The sequence below is a fragment of the Xiphophorus maculatus genome, chromosome 23 (assembly GCF_002775205.1).
Source record: "Xiphophorus maculatus strain JP 163 A chromosome 23, X_maculatus-5.0-male, whole genome shotgun sequence".
In the NCBI taxonomy this organism is placed as follows: Eukaryota; Metazoa; Chordata; class Actinopteri; order Cyprinodontiformes; family Poeciliidae; genus Xiphophorus; species Xiphophorus maculatus.
In genome coordinates this window covers 20,109,712-20,130,273 of record NC_036465.1, presented here as the reverse complement: position 1 = coordinate 20,130,273, position 20,562 = coordinate 20,109,712, and the positions used below count along the sequence as shown (strand labels likewise).

At 39.1% G+C, this 20,562-nt stretch overlaps 3 protein-coding genes across 4 annotated transcripts; 2 read left to right on the top strand and 1 right to left on the bottom strand.

The window, feature by feature from the left end:
• Positions 1 to 951: 951 nt before the first annotated feature.
• LOC102221532 (protocadherin-20-like) lies at positions 952 to 5,779 on the top strand. The gene is made up of 2 exons (XM_014470524.2): positions 952 to 1,089; positions 1,542 to 5,779. Exons 1-2 carry the CDS (start codon positions 1,042 to 1,044, stop codon positions 4,071 to 4,073), a joined length of 2,580 nt encoding a protein of 859 aa, XP_014326010.1. The 5' UTR covers positions 952 to 1,041; the 3' UTR covers positions 4,074 to 5,779.
• A 1,123-nt stretch (positions 5,780 to 6,902) lies between these two features.
• Positions 6,903 to 13,299, top strand: LOC102228944 (myelin proteolipid protein-like). Its single transcript, XM_005795368.2, has 7 exons — positions 6,903 to 7,114; positions 9,000 to 9,186; positions 9,276 to 9,432; positions 9,604 to 9,772; positions 11,248 to 11,321; positions 11,408 to 11,473; positions 11,825 to 13,299. Exons 1-7 carry the CDS (start codon positions 7,111 to 7,113, stop codon positions 11,903 to 11,905), a joined length of 738 nt encoding a protein of 245 aa, XP_005795425.1. The 5' UTR covers positions 6,903 to 7,110; the 3' UTR covers positions 11,906 to 13,299.
• Positions 13,300 to 14,719: 1,420 nt separating this feature from the next.
• On the bottom strand, positions 14,720 to 20,292 carry LOC102228683 (ras-related protein Rab-9B-like). Of its 2 annotated transcripts, none has more exons than XM_023328912.1 (2): positions 20,215 to 20,292; positions 14,720 to 18,773 (listed from the first exon to the last, which is right to left on the bottom strand). In XM_023328912.1, exon 2 carries the CDS (start codon positions 18,697 to 18,699, stop codon positions 18,091 to 18,093), a length of 609 nt encoding a protein of 202 aa, XP_023184680.1. In that variant the 5' UTR covers positions 18,700 to 18,773; positions 20,215 to 20,292; the 3' UTR covers positions 14,720 to 18,090. The 2 variants fall into 2 exon arrangements, with proteins under 2 accessions (XP_023184680.1, XP_023184681.1); XM_023328913.1 differs by having other exon boundaries at positions 14,720 to 18,745; positions 20,215 to 20,288.
• Between the last annotated feature and the right edge of the window lie 270 nt (positions 20,293 to 20,562).

Here is a 20,562-nt window from a genome sequence, read left to right as displayed (position 1 = left end):
AACAGAGGCCCCCCTAGCCTTACAAAGTAAGTCTGAGGGCAATATTATGCAATTTCAATACCCCTCATATTTTCCAGTTGTGAAAAAGATTAAATCATTTAAGCTCACATTAGACCAGAGCGAAATTAGTCCTCAGTTATTTATCTCTTAGTTTTTCCAAACTAACATCGTGATATAGTATTAGGTCAATCTAGTTGTACAAAACTAGTTGTAAGAACTGTTGTACAATATATATATATATATATATATATATATATATATATATATATATATATATATATATATATAGATAGATAGATAGATAGATAGATAGATAGATAGATAGATAGATAGATAGATAGATAGATAGATAGATAGATAGATAGATAGATAGATAGATAGATAGATAGATAGATAGATAGATAGATAGATAGATAGATAGATAGATAGATAGATAGATAGATAGATAGATAGATAGATAGATAGATAGATAGATAGATAGATAGATAGATAGATAGAGAAAGAGAGAGAACAACATTATTGCCACATTCATCTTAAAAATATACTTTTTCCACAATTGCTTATCAATACATGTTGCAGTATTAAACATTACCACTCATTTCCAGATGTATAAAGGGTTTAAAATCAAGATTAGGAATTAGTCTCAGCCAGAAGCAGACTCAGACAGATAAAGTGGGGGAAAAAATCATTAAAAGGCTGTTAAAACCTTATTAAGTGTTTACTGTGAAGCAGAAAGGCAAGTGGGGGGCAGGAACTACTACATTTATTATTTAAAAGTTAATAATTTCATTGTAGTTAAGCACAGTGTTTGTACAGAGCCATCGTTAGTCACCGCCCTGCAGTGAAGAAAAACTATTCCAGTTCATGCAGGTAAACCTGTTATGTCTCTGCATTTGATCTGTCAGTTAGTCGGACAGACAGGGAGTGTGTTGTAGGAGGAGCATCAACAAATTATGCCTTCAACTGTGCAGGTTTAGATTGCTGCTACTGTGCTCAGTGATCACTTGCTACTGGGTGACTTAGGTAGCATGTGCGAGGGCAATGGGCCATGGGATTCCTGATAATATGAACTGGGCTGGACTTCTGCAGGTCAGTGAATCAAAGATTATCAGTTCTGCTGGGTTCTTATTACTGTCTCAATGTTTCTGTGTGGCAGGCAGATTGAATCGTATTCTTAAAATGGAAACATATTAGAATCTCTTGATTTTGTGTGGATTAAGCACATCAGGAAAGTCTTCAGAGTGTGGATTTTGTGAGTAGTTATGTAATTACTCCAATTACTTTATATCAAATCAAACTTTGGTATTAGCTCTCTGCTTTTGTGCCTTTTGCGTGTGAGGATATTTGATTAGAGTAAACTAAACAATGACATCATTGTGCTTTTCGGTGTGTTGTTCAAGAGCTTATTCACCCATGAAGTTGTAACGCTATCGTTACCACCTGAGTAAATATCTCTTGGAATGTTTCCAGGTTCAAGGAAAGGAAATTAGGGTGAGAAATATAAAAAGAAATAACACTTGTTTTCTTTTTCTTTCACTCAGAAGTTGCTGATCATGCTTCATACCAAGCAGATCATTTGTGGCTCCATCCATTTCTCTATCAAGGAGGAACTGGAGCCTCATACTCTGGTTGGATCACTAAATAAACACTTTGCACCGCCTTACCAGCTCCTGACCGAGGAGTACCTGTGGATGAACAAAAGCACTGGGAATTTCTACATTACTGAGAAGAAGATGGATCGTGAGCACCTCTGCTCTGAGGAGACAAAAGATGATGAATGCATTATTTTGCAATCTGTAATTGTTGGGCCCTCTAGGGAGCTGGAGCAGTTTTCTGTGATCATAGAGGACATCAATGACAATGCACCATATTTTGAAAACAGCAAAATATGCCTGGATATTTCTGAGGATGTACCTGCAGGGACCAGTCTCATGCTGGATGACCAGGCTCGGGACAGAGATAGTGGACCAAACGGACAGCTGAAATACGAACTCAAAGGTTCTGGAGGAGTTTTTTCTTTAAAGGTTGAAGAAGAAGGACCACTAATCAAGCTGATTGTACAAAAGGCTCTGGACAGAGAGACTCAGGACCTGTATCAAATGCAGCTGGTGGCTACTGACTGTGGAGTACAGCCTCTGAGTGTATCAGTACCTATATTTGTCACAGTGACAGATGTTAATGACAACTGTCCAAGCTTTAGTTCTAACAGCCCACTCAGTGCCACAATCTCAGGAGACTCTAAGAAGGATACAGTTGTTACTCAGGTAGTTGCTGCAGACCCAGATTTAGGCCCAAATGCTGCCATTGTTTATTCCCTCAGTCCTAAGGTCTCTGAAAGGGCTAAGAAACTCTTAATCCTCAGCAGTCACAGTGGTCACATCAGGCTAACACAAGACCTTGAAATAGACAGCTCTGAGGAGCTGGTGTTAAAAGTGTTAGCCAGCGGCCTTCACTGCCCACCAGCAGAGACTCAGGTAACAGTATCCCTACTCCCCAAGGCTACCCAAGGTCTAACAATCAAGATCGGGTTCATAGCTAAGCATTACAACCAGACTGTTGTGATACCAGAGAGCCAACCCCCCACTCCCTTAGCTGTTTTAGAGCTTGAGGGTGACAGCAGCTTTAAAGACTCATCTCTTGCCATTGAGGGTGACGTGCCTTTCTTTTTGAGCCCACAGAGTGGCAAATATCTACTTTCCACATCAAAGCCCCTAGACTATGAGATGAAAAGTGAATATCACATTTCTGTGGTAGTGAAAGGGAGTTCATCTGAAAGGTCTGTGATCGCTCCGCCTCAGCGAGAGATCAGGGTGATGGTGGAGGATGTCAATGATAATGCCCCACATTTCTCCCAGACTGACTACCAGCTGGAAGTGGAGGAAAACAACGAGCCTGCATTAATACTGCTGCAGGTATCAGCTACTGATGCAGACAGTGGACTCAACGGCAGGGTGACATACAGGTTAGATAAACACACATCTGCCATCTTTAAAGTTGACTCAGTGACAGGTCAACTATCTGCATTGGTTCCTCTGGATAGAGAACAGAAAAGTGTGCACAAACTCACTGTGTTTGCTCGAGATAGTGGGGTTCCTCCCCTGGAGTCCCAGGCCTCTGTAATTATTCGTGTTCTGGACCGGAATGACAATGCACCTGCTTTCTCTACTCCTCACTTCATCTTTTTCATCCCTGAGAATGCACCACCTTTTGCTCAGGTGGGGTTGATAGAAGTGGAAGATCCAGATGAAGGAGAGAATGGGAAAATAGAATTGCAAATTGTACAGGGTAACACATCTTTTGTTGTGGATAGCATACAAAGGATGCTGCATACCACCACCAACTTGGACCGGGAGATGACAGATCGTCATGAACTTTACCTGGCGGTCAGCGACAATGGCCGTCCAGTGGCATTAACCTCCAGTGCCAGGGTGACTATCTTTATAGAGGACATTAATGACAACAACCCAAAAGTGATCCTTCCCAGCAGCAATTATTCATGTTTGGTAGTCTCTCCAGGTACTCCAGTGGGTACAAATGTAACAAAGGTCTATGCCATCGATGAAGACTCTGGTGTAAACTCAGAAATCACATATTCTGTTGTTGCACCAAAGTCAGTTTGGCAAAACACCCCCTTCCAGGTAGACTCAAAATCAGGGAACATTACCTTAAGACAAGAGCTTTTGCAGGAAAATATGGGAATGCATAATCTGTTCATTGTAGTAAGAGACAATGGGAAACCAACTCCACTTTACACCACAGTTTGGATTAACCTGTTGGTTAATAAGAGCACAGATCAGTGCCATCTAGATAGGGCACCTACATGGACTGGGAGATCAGATTGGGTTGAAAGTGCTTCTATGTCTCCAATCTGTGAGGTGGAGACTGCCAGATCAGTTCAAGCGATATACTTTTATCTTGTGCTCTGCATGGCGGTAGTAATCATAGTTTTGTTTTTTACAACAGTTTGTTTGTACCTGAAACACAGAGAATATCCACCAAAGAAAAATATGGGACATACAGAAGAGAATGAGATTCCACTCCAAATCAAAGACAAATATTATTCTGATGAATAGCAGCTCGAAGCAAGCAGCGAGTAATCTCACTCACAGTTTCAAGGATGAAAACAGCCAGAGAATTAAACATTTTGAGAGTATTTGTCTTGGGCTTTATGCAGTTAAAAAAACATCCCTACATGCTTCTGCAATTACCGTATATTCAGAAGTAGAAGAATAGTCCAGCAAGTTTCTGATAAAGACTCTGCACACTGTGACCAGAACTGATAAGAAGAGCATTTTTTCCTTGAAAACTCTTAACATTATAGACAAAACTAGTCATGGATGATGCACCAGGCAAAGCTACCCAGTGATAACGCGTATCACAGCCAGTGAGATATAATGTAGATTAGTCAAAACTTTCTCAAGAAATCATAAAATCTAAGGTACTTATGCAATGTGCTGGTTGAGCCTATCTCAGCTTCCTGACTTTGAGTGATGGGATTCTAAAGTATTTAGACACTTTAGGTTCCACATAAGGGTTTAATGTTCTTTCAGAGGTGAAGTGATGAAAGTGTATAAAGGAGTAACCCTTGACTAGCTCCAGAAGTGAAGAGGCACACAAACGTCTCAAGTCTCCACCTTGCAGTTGTTACCTGATAACGCCGGTTCTTACCCACACGGCTGGATCGCACCCAAAAGGCAGAAAACTCACCGTACTGTGCCCAGCTCCCTGCCAGGTGTGCTGTTTTAATACCTGACTCTCAGAGGGAAGTCACACTCAACTCAAAGATGTTTTTACAAACAGCAGCTGGCGTCACATTCGGATAGATTTGGAGGAACAAATTAGATCTAAAGCAGGTTAAGTGCTGCATTAAATATGAATGAGCCAGGGTACGATGTGTGTGCAAATCTGGGAGCAAACAGTTGTACAAAGAGGGAGGGGAAACTGTTTAAACTTTATAAAATCTGTACAGTGCAGTGTATTGTTGAGTGTAGGCCTGTGTGAGGTGGAAAGGAGGAAAGCAAGGAGACGGAGCCTGTAAAACACAATGTACAACAACCTGGTTAGTGCAGAACAAGGCTTGTATAACATGAGCTGTGTCTCTGAGGATGTCTGGGCTAGCTGCTTCAAGAATAAACAATCTAATAAGGCCCACACTGTGGGGATAACTACATTAACTGGGATCAAATAAGGAGCTCCAAAACCAAATTAAGAATTGAATTAAAATAGCCTTTTTACAAGAGAAATTAAGGAATGCATTGGATTACAAGACACAGTTTTGTTGTTGCTGTTTTATAAAGATATGTACATATATGCTTACAAAGTGTTTTTGCATAATTCTATTTTATATGATTTAAGAAAAAATATTTACATAAAAATATATCTATGTATTTTGTTATATGAAGCTAAAAATGCAGCTTTAAAAAATGCAGTTGGCAGGTGAAAGTCTGCCATCTAGTGGATGCAGATGACGCCAATTCTTGTTCTCCTTTGTGAAATTTGACCGACAGGGAGAGAATGAATCAGAAAACCAGTCTCTAACGTCGCGGCTGTCATATTGCCTGAGAACAGTGATGTGTCCCTGCTGCCCTGCTCCATGTTCAATCTACTTTCACTCACCTTTCAGTTTATCTTTTCAAGATGAACATTTAATTTCAGGCTATGAACAGCAATTGACTCCACAAATGCCCTGTGGATTAGTTGTGAACTGCATTTTAGTTGTGAACTGATTTTGTGATAATGTCATACAACTCTTGTGTGAATAAAATTCTAGTTATTTTTGTCCGTTTGTTATTGTTTTGCTATTTTATTCAAGATCAATGAGGCAACCCCTCATTGCATCTCAATTGTCCTAACATCTAGCTTTCAGTTATCCATATTTCCTGTTTGTGAACATTCCAGAACATAACAAAACATTTAGGATGGCAATAACAAAACACAAATCCAGCTCACCAGCAGTAATATCTTACGCAGTGTTTATGTTTAAGACGGTATTTCATAGATGGTGTTATGATAGGACCTGACAGTTTTACTCAGTCTGGAGAGCTTCACCTGACTATCCACAGGAAAGTTTTATTTCATGTTTCATTTAGAATACATACTCAGCAATACCATGACCATCTTATTTATGTGAATAAATACTGTGTTATTTTCTGTAATTTTAAGTATTGTTTGAATGCTTCATTTTCATTTTTATTTTTTTGCTCAATAAAATATGCTTTACAAATTATTTAGAAATGACTGGGCAGAGTGCTATTCGCTATTTACATGATCTGCAGCACCCAGATCTTGTGATGGTTGGTACAAGTGCATTTCCGTAAGTAGATATGCCATAAAAAAAAGCTAATTTATTTAAATAACTTGATTCAGAACTTGAACCTCACGCAATATACAGATTATTTCAAGGGGTTGTTTTGTGAATGTTGATTGTGATGCTTTACAGATAAGGAAAACTCAAAATCCAGTTTCTGAAAAAAAGAATACTAAATAAGAAATTTTTTCATGCCCAAATGTAATGCTTTGATAATTTTCAAGCAGGAAAGGTAAGAAGAAGGTTGATCCTTTAGAAGATGTACACATACACAGAGCTGAATCCAAGCATATTAATGGAAAGTTGAGTGGAAAGAAAAAATATGGTACAAAAGGTACAAGAATAATCAGCTTAACTTCATAAAACTTTGTCTTTGAAAGTCACAATATTGTAAATGATCTTGGCCAGCATTTTGTAATTATCCCCTGAATTTAGATGACTAATTATGTGGGGAATAAAATATTTTCCTTGGGAAGAAATCCCCCGCCCACTCCGGGATTTACATAAGATGTGCGTTGCTCCACATGCAAATCAGCATCAACAATGACCTTACTTGATATTTGCAAGTATAAGAGCCCTGACCTCTTCATTATCCCTCGACCTGAAGTTCATTGAAAAGCAACATTGTTTCTTTAAGATTGCACTTGCAGTCATCGTTGGCTCTGTCCATTGTTTGGAGGTAGTGAGGGGGGACAGAACGCGAGTTGAGAGATTGATATACGGGGCCGAGGGCGAGAGAGACGCACATCTTCAGCGGACCAGCTGCGGAGTAGTCAACAAGTCCTGAACGCTTCCTTCAAGACATGGGTAAGAAACTTCCAACCCAGCGGACTCTTCCTTTTCTTAGCAGATTCAGTTTTATTTTAAATCAAATCTCAGTTTGATTGCATGTGATCGCACGTAGATGTGAGAGGGACTGTGAGGGGGCGTCAGAAGTTATTAAGGTCTTTTCTGTCAGTTTGGAGGGCAGCTATCGCAGCCTGATGCGCCGCTGATATTATGAGATTTATTTCATGCTTGAGATGGCAGGGCTGCTTTAAGGGGAGCTTGTCGCATCTACTTTCGATTGCAATCTTTCTCAATTTCTAGTATGGAGAACTGGCCACAGTTTTACATTATCGAACGAAAATACATATAGTTTTTCGGTCTAATGTTTTCATCCAGATCCACAGTCTGCCTGCTCCTCCTGTCCTAATTGGCTAATTGAAAGCAAGGTGCGACTGAACGCACGTGGGTTGAGTTGTGCAATGACGTTTGAACTTCTGCGTGTTTTACATGGGACTTTAGAGATGATAACCCTTGCTCATCTTGACACAATAAATTTTTACTCCATTTTAATATGTCTGAATGACAGAGGACACCGTTTGTAGGCCTATAGATCTCTCACCCTCAGTCAGCAAAGCCAGTGTAAATGTATTCAATTAAAGAGCTATCTCTTTGCCCCTTCTTCCATCTGTGTTTACTGTAATGGTACCAACCACAGTCTGCCTGCTCCCATTGTGCCCATCTGTGTGCAAAGCCACACATGTACACAACTTGCATTGTTTATTCAGATTTCCATCCTCCTCCAGCTCTGGCAACACCCCAGTTTCTATCATTTCCTCCCAGCCCCCAACCTCTCTGTGTTTTCTCAGAAGGAAGTCTGGGTGTGTGGATGTGTGTGTTTAAAGCAAAGAGGTGCCTCTGGCCTTTGTTTGCTTGACATTGGTGGCCCTTGTGCCCCCACAATGCTGTGGGACAAAGACTGTTGTCTCTGCAGTCACAAAAGCAGCCTCTCTCCATCCCTGCCTTGCTGTGTCTCCAGTCCCTTGTCCTCCTCCTTTTCTCACACTCTTCATTGCAGGATTGTGAATGGAGTCAGGGTGCGTGGTGGGGTCCAAGCAGATGGATTCCCCTTGTATCTTTGGCCCTTGGCTGCCATCTGAGTGGCACATAAGGGGATGCCACACTCGCTGTTACTGAACTTATGCTGCAACTTAATCGAAGTCAAATGTTCACTAAAAAGTAACCATTGGTGTTTGGAATATTGTTTGTCACGTGACACGAGCTGGTATGAGATTCCCACTATATCAAAACCTTAAGTGAGAAATGTACCATAAGGATTTACTCAAAAATGTAAAAATAAAATTCTTAATATAATCATTATTTTTAAACCAAACATATTAAACCATATTCATCTGTAAAAGATTAGATTTTAGCAATATTTTTAGAATAGTTAAGTTGTTTTTAAGTTTGTGGAATTCTATGGTTGTGTGGTAATACTTTTGATTTAAAATAATCTTTCTCTGTAAATATTTATCTTACAATGTGGACACCAGCAGCTAATGGACAAGTCCTCTTACTTTAGTTTTCTTCAGACTATTTAAATGTTGCCAAAAAATAATTCAGAAGTTGTGGAAGTCAGTAGATAGCACAGAGGACTTTTGCATTGTGGCTTTCACTCAATGGTTTATCAGGTATGCTGTTTGTTGCTTGCCAACTTTAGTTTGGTAAACAACAACTGTAGTTAATAAGACTGAAGGAAGGTACCTAAGAAGGTAGCAAATAGAACTGCGATTGTGTGACATCCATCTCTAATCATTTTACTCCCAGTCCAGTTTTGTTCACTATATTTTGTTGCTGTTGTAAGAACAGTCTCTTAAAAAGCTGTAAATGTATACTGATTAAATGGGCTTGTCTTCTTAACTAATAGGTTGCTATGACTGCTGCATGCGCTGCTTGGGCGGGGTGCCATATTGCTCCCTTGTCGCCACACTGCTCTGCTTCTCTGGCATTGCCCTGTTCTGCGGTTGCGGTCACCAGGCGCTCACTGAAACGGAGAGACTCATCGAAACGTATTTTGCCCGGAACCTTCATGACTACATCACTCTAGCCTATATGTAAGCTATTTCTCGGAAGATAAAATTCTCTAGTTTTTGCTGTATAGATTTTACTTAGCCCTTCTCATTGTCTGTCCTTTTTCTTTCAGCATTCAGTATTTCCAGTATGTCATCTATGGTTTGGCCTCCTTTTTCTTCCTCTACTGCATTGCTCTCCTGGCTGAGGGCTTCTATACCACAAGCGCTGCCAAGCAAACCTTTGGAGAGTTCAGGAGCACCATGTGTGGTCGCTGCCTCAGCTCCTCGGTGAGCCGGCCCTGAGTGGGACGAGTAAAAGGGAACAGGGAGATTGGTTAGGAATACACATAGTGTGGGTGTTAAAAATCTTTAGGCTCATGGGAATATTTTGGTAGACTCAAAATAACCATTACACATTATTTTGTGAACTACTTCTTAATGTATGATGTGCCTCTACAGTTCATAGTGATGACGTATCTTCTTGCTGTGCTGTGGCTGCTGGTGTTTGCCTTCTCCGCCTTGCCAGTCTACTTCTTCTACAACATGGATGCAACTTGCAGCACCATTGCTGTTCTGACTGAGACCCCAGCGAGTATAAACCAGCTCTGCGTTGATGCAAGGCAATATGGTACCATCTCAATGTTTTGGGAACTTTTACTGAAACTGAATTTATAGATTTTTTTATAGATTTTTTTATTATAATGTTTTTTCTTTCATTATTCTGTCTGTCACCAACCTCCAAATGAAAATACCAGTGAATGGGGCCCTGTGCAAGCCAGCATTCGATCAGGCTCTTATTAGGCCATTATTTGAGAGCATGATCCTTTAAATACTGATAGATTAGTAATGCATAGTGGATGGTATAGTCATATTTTGAAGCACACCGGTAGATTAGGTTTTTTTCAATAACATGACAAGATTAGATATTTTTATGATTAAAAACAAATGGGGGGAATATCATTTGCCATTGCTTTTAATTTCAGAAGTCAAAATTTCTAAGCAAGAAAAGGCAGAGAACTTGCATAAAGCTGAAATTCAAAGTGTAAAATTTCCAGGTTTCTCATCATCCCCAATCTCAAAATTCAGTAGTCCTATGTCTGCCATAACTTGACTATAGCTAAGATACTCTGTGCATTAATGAAGACATTGTTGGACTGTTTAAAAATACAAAATGCTGAGAAATAATATTGCTCTGTTTCTTCATTAGCCATTATCTTGTATTGCTAAAAGTAGCTAGCCTATTCACAGAGCTTGTTTGCAAGTATCCATGGTTTTTGGCTTGGAACTGGAGCTGAGTTAAATTCTGTTTGATCTCATTCCCAGATGCAAATGAATACTTCAAACATATGTGTATAAATCAGCATAATTGACCACAAACATTTGTTTCTGAATCCATGTCGATAGCTTCAGTTTTTGTTATCTCTGGGAAATTTTGTTCCCTGAAGTTTTGTTTTGACATGTTTCTGATAACGTGCTTGACCAACTCTTCTCATTGTTTGTGCTAAATAGCATCAGCCTACATATATATATTTTTTGTGATTACCTTGCAAATAACCAGTCATACAGATTTTTGATGATGACATGGCAGGAGTCTACAGCATTATGTATGCTACATTTGTTTGTGCAGCATTTCCAAGGAATCTTATTTAGCAACTGAGATGCAAAAATCATGTGCAAACATTTATTCATGCTCTAGGGATCCTAAATGGCTTTCTAAAGTGCTCACAGGCCAACACTTTCATTGTTTTAGAACTTTCATTGTGTTAGAGCCCTAGCTAAAATCAAACTTACAACACAATGCTCCACTGAGTGGTTTGTGGCTTTGTTATGATAAAAATCAGCACTGATTGTCTTTGCCATATCTTTTTTTATCATCAGTCCCTCCTGGTTTGTCTTAAGAGGGTCCCATCTCATCAACTGTGCACTATTCTGGAGCTAAAAGAAATTACTAAAATAATATCCAGCTGTTTGTCAAAATGTTATTTTCAAATAAGTTATGAGATTTTAAAGTTTGACAATGAGAACAGTACAATAACACATTAAAAGTTAAGCTTGTATTCATGAAATTAGATTAGAGCTAAAGTGAGTTATTTTTCCCCTCAGGGCTCTTGCCATGGAATGCAGTACCAGGAAAAGCTTGTGGTATGACCCTGTCCAGTATTTGCAAAACCAGAGAGGTAAGAACTAGCGCTCTGGTGCCTGATGCATTTTATCACTGGCCTGACAGGAAGTGGAAATAATCATTCTGATCTTCTCCTATCAGTATCAGATGACCTATAACCTGTATGTTGCTGCCTTCGCTGGTGCGGGCATCACTCTCTTGGCTCTGGTGAGTGTGGAAACTGAGGGCTGGTTTGGGGTACAACGACCATTTTGTTGCTCATGTGACATAGTGCCGGTCAAAGTGTAGGCAGTGAGGCATTTCAGGCCTCCATGACTGATGACTCTTGTACTATTGCTCTCTGTTCCTCTTTGTCAGCTGACACAGGCAGCATAATAATGTTGTAATGTCTGATGGCGTTCCAGCCAGCCATGCAGCCATTATACTTTCATGCTCCATTACAGAAGCTGTTATATCAAGCTAAAACTATTAGCATCGTCATGTTTTGTTTTTATGTTTGTAGATATCCAGGATTTTGTGGGTCTTTTCATCTCCTCCTTTTTCCTTGTCTTTCTGTAGCTGACCTATACTGTGTCAAGCACCTATAACTTTGCGGTTCTGCGCTATCTTGGGAGAAAGGGCATAGGTCCAAGGTGTTAGGCACCCTGCTTCCTGTCCACTCTGTCATCTACAAGGGGACTTAAAGGGGACTTCAACATCTCTGTCCTTTCACTTCACCTGCACAGAACTACCTACGATCATGGACTTTATAAAACACTTTTCTCCCCTACTTTTTATAAGACTGTTTTTGTTTCATCCATTTTAATTGCTATGACTTGCAGTAAATATGATTTTTCTTGTCAGATCATTTCAATGTTCATTTATGCAACCAATTAAAGTCAAAACATAACACAGTACTAATGAACTAAAACATAGGCTATAGGACAAGCACATGGCAGCATACAGCTGCTGAGTAGAACAAGGGATTAAAGGTTACTATGGCCACCACGCCTCACATCTGGTTGCTATGGGGGCAGACAAACATGCATTTGCAGTCTCATGCTGACCTCAGGACTTTTCTCACGGGTCAGAGAGAAAGCAGCAACAATGGAGTTGTGCCAGTTTGAAAAAATAGCCAATAAGAAGTCTCTTTTGGGGGCCACCTGCACTCCGAGTCTCTGCCAGAGGGGTTGTATTACGTGTCAAAGGAGACTGCTCTCTGGACAAAGAGAGGGCTAGACCTCTGCAAAGCCTCAATGCAGCTCCACTGCAACCGCATACGGAACACATCCATACTGTGCTGCAGGCTCACCTCACACAATGGACAACGGTGGATTCAGAGTGAAGGAATTATAGATTCAGTATTTGTTAGATCTAGTGAGGTCGGTAAATGTTTCTCACTGTGAGACAACAAAAGCTGTAGGTGCTGAATTATAAAGTAACCTCAATATCAGATTTTAAAAAAAGTGTTTCTTGCTTCTTTTATGTTACTGAGGTACTTTTATGGCAAAGAAACTGCTTTGCTTAATTCGTTAGGGATTATGTTGTAGTTATTGTATAACACAATTTAACTAATTGTAGCTGAATTTACTAATACAACTACAGTGTGGTCAGATGTCTACATACACTCATCAGCAGCATGCCAAAACTTAGGTTTTCTATTATTTGAACCGTTTTTCTTCCAGGGTGGAATGACTATGCAGAATACATATGTGTCTTCCTTTATTGAAAGACCTGGAACTCCACCCTTTAGAAAATTTAGGGATAATGTTTAAGAGGTAGGCTTTTGGGAAGAAGCCTGAAATTACCCCCACCACTCCAGTAAAGAAGAGCAGTCAAACAAAAAATATGCAAAACCATGTCGATGGTACTTGAGTTTAAATTTCTGATTGGACTGAACTTATTTTTTTATAAAGTGCCTTGAGAAAGATTGTGAATTGGCAAAAAAATTGGTTTCTTGATAAGCAAATTTGTCTAAATATTAGTGGTGTGCATATATATATATATATACACATACAGTACAGACCAAAGGTTTGGACACACCTTCTCATTGAATTCAATGAGAAAGTGTGTCCAAACTTTTGGTCTGTACTGTATATATATATATATATGTATATATATATATAAGCTTGTATATCAATTTAAGCGTTAGTGAATTAGAAAAAAATCTACCGGTACATTAAATTCTACCCTTGTACCCAGTTCCTTTTTTAAGTACAGTCTTATACTGCATCATCAATCCACCCTAATAAAGATTCATATGAATCATTAACAGCCTAGATTGAAGGCATTCATGAGTGATGATTGTATGCAATTTGTGACCCACACTAAAAAAAAAAAATCTTTCTACAGATCATTTTTATTGATGAAACCTTCCTTAGCTGAGTTTTATTTGTAGGATGTTAAGCTGGCTGGTAGATATATTTTTCTTTCCTTTTGTGTGTGTTGGTAATGTACTGTTTGAAAATAAATGAAACAATTGAGCACACTGCCTTTAATAATTTTCATTTTGAGTCTGTGAAGTCACAGTGCCTGTTTTACTTGTTCTCCATCCCTGGCTCCTGGCCAGAATCAGGGGTCAGGGTGTTTTGTACAAATGTTTTGTACTTCCTCGTTGTGTCCACAGGTGCACTGTTGCCTTCACTTGGCTGTGTACCAAGTGTATGTGAAAACACTGAAGCACAGGGCCAAAGAGAAGAGAAGAGGCTATGACCTTTATAGAAGGATGCAGAGGGACAGAGGGGAGACACTGTGCTCTCCGTACTCTGCTGACACATTTGACATCTCCTGACGGCGCTGAAGTTCTGCTGAAAGAGCTGCTCATTACAGCCGTCACAATTAATCAGATAGGTCTGTGTTGTATATTGTTTCAGTTTAATAGTGGTTGCGTAGTTTGAATTGCTTTGTTTTCTCTAGGATACAAGAGACTATTCACTCAATCTTAAGTTGTAAACTGGAATATATGTAAGGTGTTATTTTTGTTAATCTGGGCATAATCTTTGTATTTAGTGCTTCTAGTTGATTTCCATTATCAAATTTACCTAAGTCTACGGTTTTGAAAAGCTGATTGGATTTGTCTGTGCCCAGATCTGATTTCAGTGTGCAGTGCATGCTTAATGTCCTTTTACTGAAGGGAAAATAAAAATGCAATGCATGTTTGATTTCCATTTTAATGAAGAGGAACACAGTTGACTGTTTCCAAGGACAACACTTTTTTTTGGTTGTTTAGGACACACTGGGTGATGCAATGAAACTCAAATAAGAGAGAGGGCAGGTAAAATGTCACCATGATGCTATAATTTCATATCTTGATATTTAGAAACAATCTATGCAGCAATAACAATGTAAGGAATTTTTTATGTGACTACAGATGGCAAGAAAGTGATCTGGACCAAGTAATGTATTCATTTTTGTTTCAGAATGAAAAAGAAGGAAATTAGTAGTCTTCCAGGTATAAAAATGCAAACGACAGAATCACCATCTGGTATGATGCACACTTTATTTGAAGCCAAGCACTAGAGATCAATTCTTCAGTGTTGCTATTACTAGTGCAAAGTAGAGGAAGGGCAGCTGTCTCAGATCAGCACATAATCAAAATGAAACTATTGTTCTGCACAGATCGAGCTGCACTCATGAGTTGAACACAGGCAGTAAAACAATATTCTTTTACATTTTAAAAATGTAAATTTAAAAAAAACATAGATTGCATTCATAAGTATCACAGATACATGGGAAAATTTATCAGAACATGGGAAATGTTATGCTCTTGGCTAACATTGATTTTACTAACAAGGTTGATTTCAGGTTTAAAAAAAACACATGACAGATTTTATTATGCAAACTAGATAAAACTCAAGCAGCAGTGTAAGAAAATAGATTAAGTTAAATCACAAAAATAACTCACAGCTATTAGCCCTCATTTTAAAAGTTGGTGTAGTTTTTAAATTACATCTTTAGCTCACGGTTTTTGTAAAACAACGCAACCCTGGGTCATCTTACCCCTTTGCTAATTTGCACCAAAGAGTTGCATTTTTAAACTTACCCATGTCGTCCCATTTCATTTCTATTGATAGGAGATAAAGATAATTGCAAAAATGTTTAAATCCTCCATATTTAAATATGAACCATTTACACTGATTGAAGTGCTGATCTCATTTTGTAAGCCTGTTGCGTAATTTACAAAACACAAGAGTCATCTGATCAAAATAAAATAACTGAACAAGTTGTGGGTAGATTTTAGTCTCAAAGCCACATTTCCTTACAGCATACCTACCGGGAGGTGGTTGGCAATTTAAGTCAAAGGTTGGCAATGTAAGTATGGGACATCTACAGGACGGATATAAATGGAGGCAGGGGTTTTAGGTCATGTAGCAGACTTCTCTTTTTCATATCAGAAACATCCATGTATTAAAAAATTAAAAACTACAGTAGTACAAAGTATCGAAGAGGTGAAATGACCCAACACACTCCACATTGTCAGCTTATATATAAGCTTGATTAATGTAACAGTACCTTATTCAGTTCACTTTCACAGTGAATTCTTGCAATTACCATTAGTTCAAAAAGACAAATGTTTACAACTTTTGATCTTGGTGCATCTCAGGCTGTGACAGACAAACAAAATGCATCATAATGATGCGAGAATATAGGACCCTCTAGTTAAAAAGATAATCAATACATTTTATCTGAAAAAAATTAAAGAAAAATACTACACATACATAATGACAGTTCAGTTTAAATTACTATTAGCTGTAACATTGTCCAATACCATACATGAAAAAACAGAGCCTTCTGGCCACCACTAATAAAAACAAAGTGAAATGTACCTGTGGCCAGTGTCAGGTATATGAATACAATGACAGATGTAAACAACTTTTCCAAGTACTTTGTATGTTTTTGCCAAATGCTGTAAGAATGAAGAGGTGATGTAGAATATACACTGGAAGTAATGAGATGTACATCATTTCTCAGCAATGCTCAGGAGACCCTCAGGTGAGCAAAGTTAGAAGACTGGAATGTTGAGGCTGACGCAGGATTACAGAGAGGCCACTTATAATTAGAGCTCTTCAACCTAGCAAGAAAAAGTTTCTTCAACTGTCCCTGATCAAACACTGAAGCCCAATGTAACAATTGGATAGAAATAAAAAAGAAAAATACCAGAGGCAGAACGACTTTTGAATTATTTTGTTCAACAAGCATTCGTTGCCTGGTAAACTGTCACATAAAAAACTACCGGATATAACCGAGACATAAATTCTCGATTACACCCAGCCTCAACGTAGTGCAGAGGCAAACAAAAGACTACCGTGCAACTAATGCTCACGGGCAAAACCATAAACCTGATGATCAACATTCCCTTTCTGTTTAATGTACCTTGTAGCCTTTTTTTTTAAGAGTACTAACGTTTGTAGTTTATCGTACCACAAATTGAAGCTCAGTCAGCATTTGTGTAAACTGTAGTACTCAAATGGTCTGTGTGTAGCGCATACTTTTGCTTATAACTCAGCAGTATATTACTGTAACTAGTACTATAGTTAATACTTTTTAGTATATCACAATTAGGCATGGGCTGATATGACATTTTGTCTGTAGTTTCCAGTAGAAATAACAGCTTACCTCTGTTCACACAAAGATTTGATCATGTGTTGCATATTTTAGTTACAACAGTTCACTAGTAAGCTTCTAGCTTCCAAATGCAGCATTAAAACACCCAAGTAACGGCGAAGGATGGCGTTCTTTTCGACACCTTGACCGTCTTTTTAGGCCGGATTGGTCTTTTCTTTGAGTATGAAAAAATAAAGCCTAATTTCTTTGAGCAAGCTGACCAGCAGTGCACATTTATATACATGGAGGAGGGGCAGGGCTTCATTGCTTAAAGTCAAAGAAAATTCTAGCAACATCATCACTTTATTATAGTATAAGAACTTTAGACCTTAGAAATGGTATGACCAAGGATATTAGTTTTTAAGATATAACTTTTTTAAAAACTTGATATACCTTCATACTGGCACAAACCTAGTCAATACAAGCAGTTCAGATAGTCAAGGGATTCTATGTAGTTTGAGATTTTCATTGTTTGCTTATGCAAACTAAAATGAACATGACGTAATGGCTCTTTACACATCTTATCTGATAATTCTTAAAACAATCATTTTAAAACATCACCACTTTAATAAGGGTGACAGTCAGCTGGAAATATTTTCAAACTACTAAATTGGTCTACTTTCAGTCGGCTGGCCAAAAGTAAGAAGAAAAAAGAAAACAAGTGGAGGAGGGGCAACTCTGCCTTACTGTGTGCCCAACGCAGGCAGAGAAAACTCCAGGACTTTCTCTTGTATCTTCTTAAAAATAATTTGAAACCATATGAGTGTTGCGATGGGGGGGTTTCATGGTTATTGAAATCATTACTTTCACTTTTATCTTCATACCAATAACCCACGCCAAATACCAATCACCTTGAGATCAGAAAACAGAGCAACTCCATATTTTTGTGAATTTATGAGAAAACTGACACTTTGTCTTCCAATATATGAGATAAAAGACAATGCTTCATTCCATTATTTGATACTACCCTCGCATATAAACAGAGAAGGATGTAATATCTTGTGAGAAAGCACTGAAAGCAGAAAAGACGAGCACGCCTGTCACAGAATGCCTGTACCTTCATAAGAGCAACAATTCAGCTCACAAGACAGCAGCTGAAATCCCTGACACCAGCTTCCTCACACAAGCTGCATCTCCTGCATAGTATCCTTATTGGATGCTGTACCATAAACCTACAGTACACCTGTTGTCAGAACAAACAGGCAAGTTTCAGCGAGAAAAGCTTAGTACCCCCTGCACTATCAGCAGCATGAGCCACGAGAGGTTTTACGGTTGCCATGAAGATCAATAGTGCTGCCGAGTAGTGCATGACCGATCTGGTCCTCAGCAGCTAGAACCACCCGGACAGCTGCTTCGAACGCAGCTGTGACATTAGTGTCGTCTTTAGCGCTGGTCTCAAAGTAAGGGCAGCAGCCGTTCTCCTCACACCAGGCCCGTGCTTCGTCCTCCCCAACCTCCCTCTGCTCCATGTCGACCTTGTTGCCCAGCACCACAAAAGGGAAGCTCTCCGGCTCTTTAACGTCAGAGTAGAACATAAACTCCTTCTTCCAGCAGCTGAGATTTAGGAAGCTCTGCAAGTCGTTGACAGAGAACGTGAGCAGGCAGCAGTCTGCGCCCCGGTAGAACGGGGTGCGAAGTGACTTGAAGCGCTCCTGACCTGCCGTGTCCCAGATCTGAAGGGTGACCGGGCGCCCGTCCACCTCCAAGTCTCGGTTAAGGAACTCTACGCCAATGGTGTGAAATGACTGGGAGTCAAAGCGGTCTGTGACGTAGCGGTTCATCAAAGAGGACTTCCCGACTCCACCATCTCCCAGCAGGATCACTTTCAGAAGCACGTTGTTCCTACTCATCGTGTTTCCCCCACCCAGTTAGGCCTCTCTGGTGGGTTTCAGGCCACTGCAATTGGGTGGAAGATCAGGGTCAACTTAACCAAGAGAGAGAAAGAAGAGCAAGAAGCAATAAACAATCAAGGAATACATTCAAATTAGTCCTGAATAACTGAGAAGCCACAAAAAGCCCTACATCGTCACAAATAAATGAATTTTGTGTAATTTAAGATGCCAGCAAATGTGCATTGTAAAACCTTACCGTCCTTACAAATCATTATATACACATGCACAGCTAAAGTGCATGGATCAGATTACAGCTGTGCAGACATCGGATTGAGACTGTTATCATGCTTTCATGTGCTCAGATCCTCAAACACCTGCTGTTTCCGTGTCAATGGAAAGTAGTAGCACCAGTGCTGTCATCAGATTCATTAAGTATTTCCTTATCTTGTGAATAAACTAAATGGGTACGACCTTTCTCAAGAGTAAATCGTCACCTCTTTATGATACACAGCAACAAAATAAAATACATAGTTATTTTAATTTGCATGAAAATCTAACAGTCACAGCACTTACATTTTAAATGGTTTAAAAGAAAATAATATTTCCTTTGCACTCATGACTAAAGTTAATCTTATTTTTGATTATTTCCAAATTATGCTCTTAGTTGACATTCACAACATACTTAATATCAAGTCATTTTGTGTTTGTAAATACATAGTAAAGGGTTCAACGGTAATAAGGACTTCTTTTCATTTTTTTTGTCATCCTGGAAAAAGCACTTTATACATAAAATGTGTCAGGATTTCTGATCTGCTTTTGATTTTCATACTCAGATTCAGTTTTATAGTTTTTTTAATAGCTGTAACTCTATAAAAAGAATACTGAAAAAAACTTTAGGGCTTCTGGACCTTGGGTTTGAGACTAAGCACACCTGCATGAAACTGTCTGGGGAATGAAACCAATATGACAGATGTGTAATGGTGAGATGTCTCCAGCCTAGTTTTTCATTACTTTAAGCACAAACATCATAGAATGAACAGTATTAAGGAGATGAACAAGAATATAAAAACACCCTGTTGGAGAGGAAAACAACAAGCACCTTCATCACATCAACAGAAGCGAGAATCTGAGTAATGACAGCGTGATTTGCAACCTCAGAAACAAACATCAAGTTTGACATGTCCAAGCTTGTCCGCTTTGACTGAACGCAACAAACAACAAACTCTTCCTGAACTAACTTGTTCAGAAAGCAGAAGTTAATAAGGAACCGAAACGAGCAGCTGACACTAATATCCAACTCAGCCTCCTGACAATGAAGCGACGAGTAGCGGGTTCAGAAGCTAAGTGGCTAGTCTGACAGCTTGTTGACATTCTGCTGCTGGTCAAGCTAACCGTTAGCCTCACTGTGTAACCAACTTACAACTATGTGGAAGAAACAAAAAAACTTCACGCTGAACGCAAATAAAACGTACCCCTTCTGTGATTCGTTTCCCTAGATGAATGCGCCAACCACACATACAATTTAGCACTCACCTTATTTTTATGATGAATAACCCTGCGAGGTCTGCCCGGTTCCCCTGCATCTGACCGAGACGAGTCGTGACGTGCCCAGTGGCGTTGAAGAGCCGCGGGAACCTGGGTCCTAGAGCCCGCAAAGGCACCTGAAAAATGTTTGTTTATTAGTTTATTTATTTATTTTCTCAAGCAATATGTTTTGTGTATAATATAATATAATATAATATAATATGATATAAAGTTAACAATTTGGTTCTATTAACTGTAAATGTATATATTAGACAAGTCTATAAATTAAAATGTATTTTCTGTGAATTAACCTCGATGTGTTAACATTCTGACTTGGATCCAATGTTCTCTCTACCT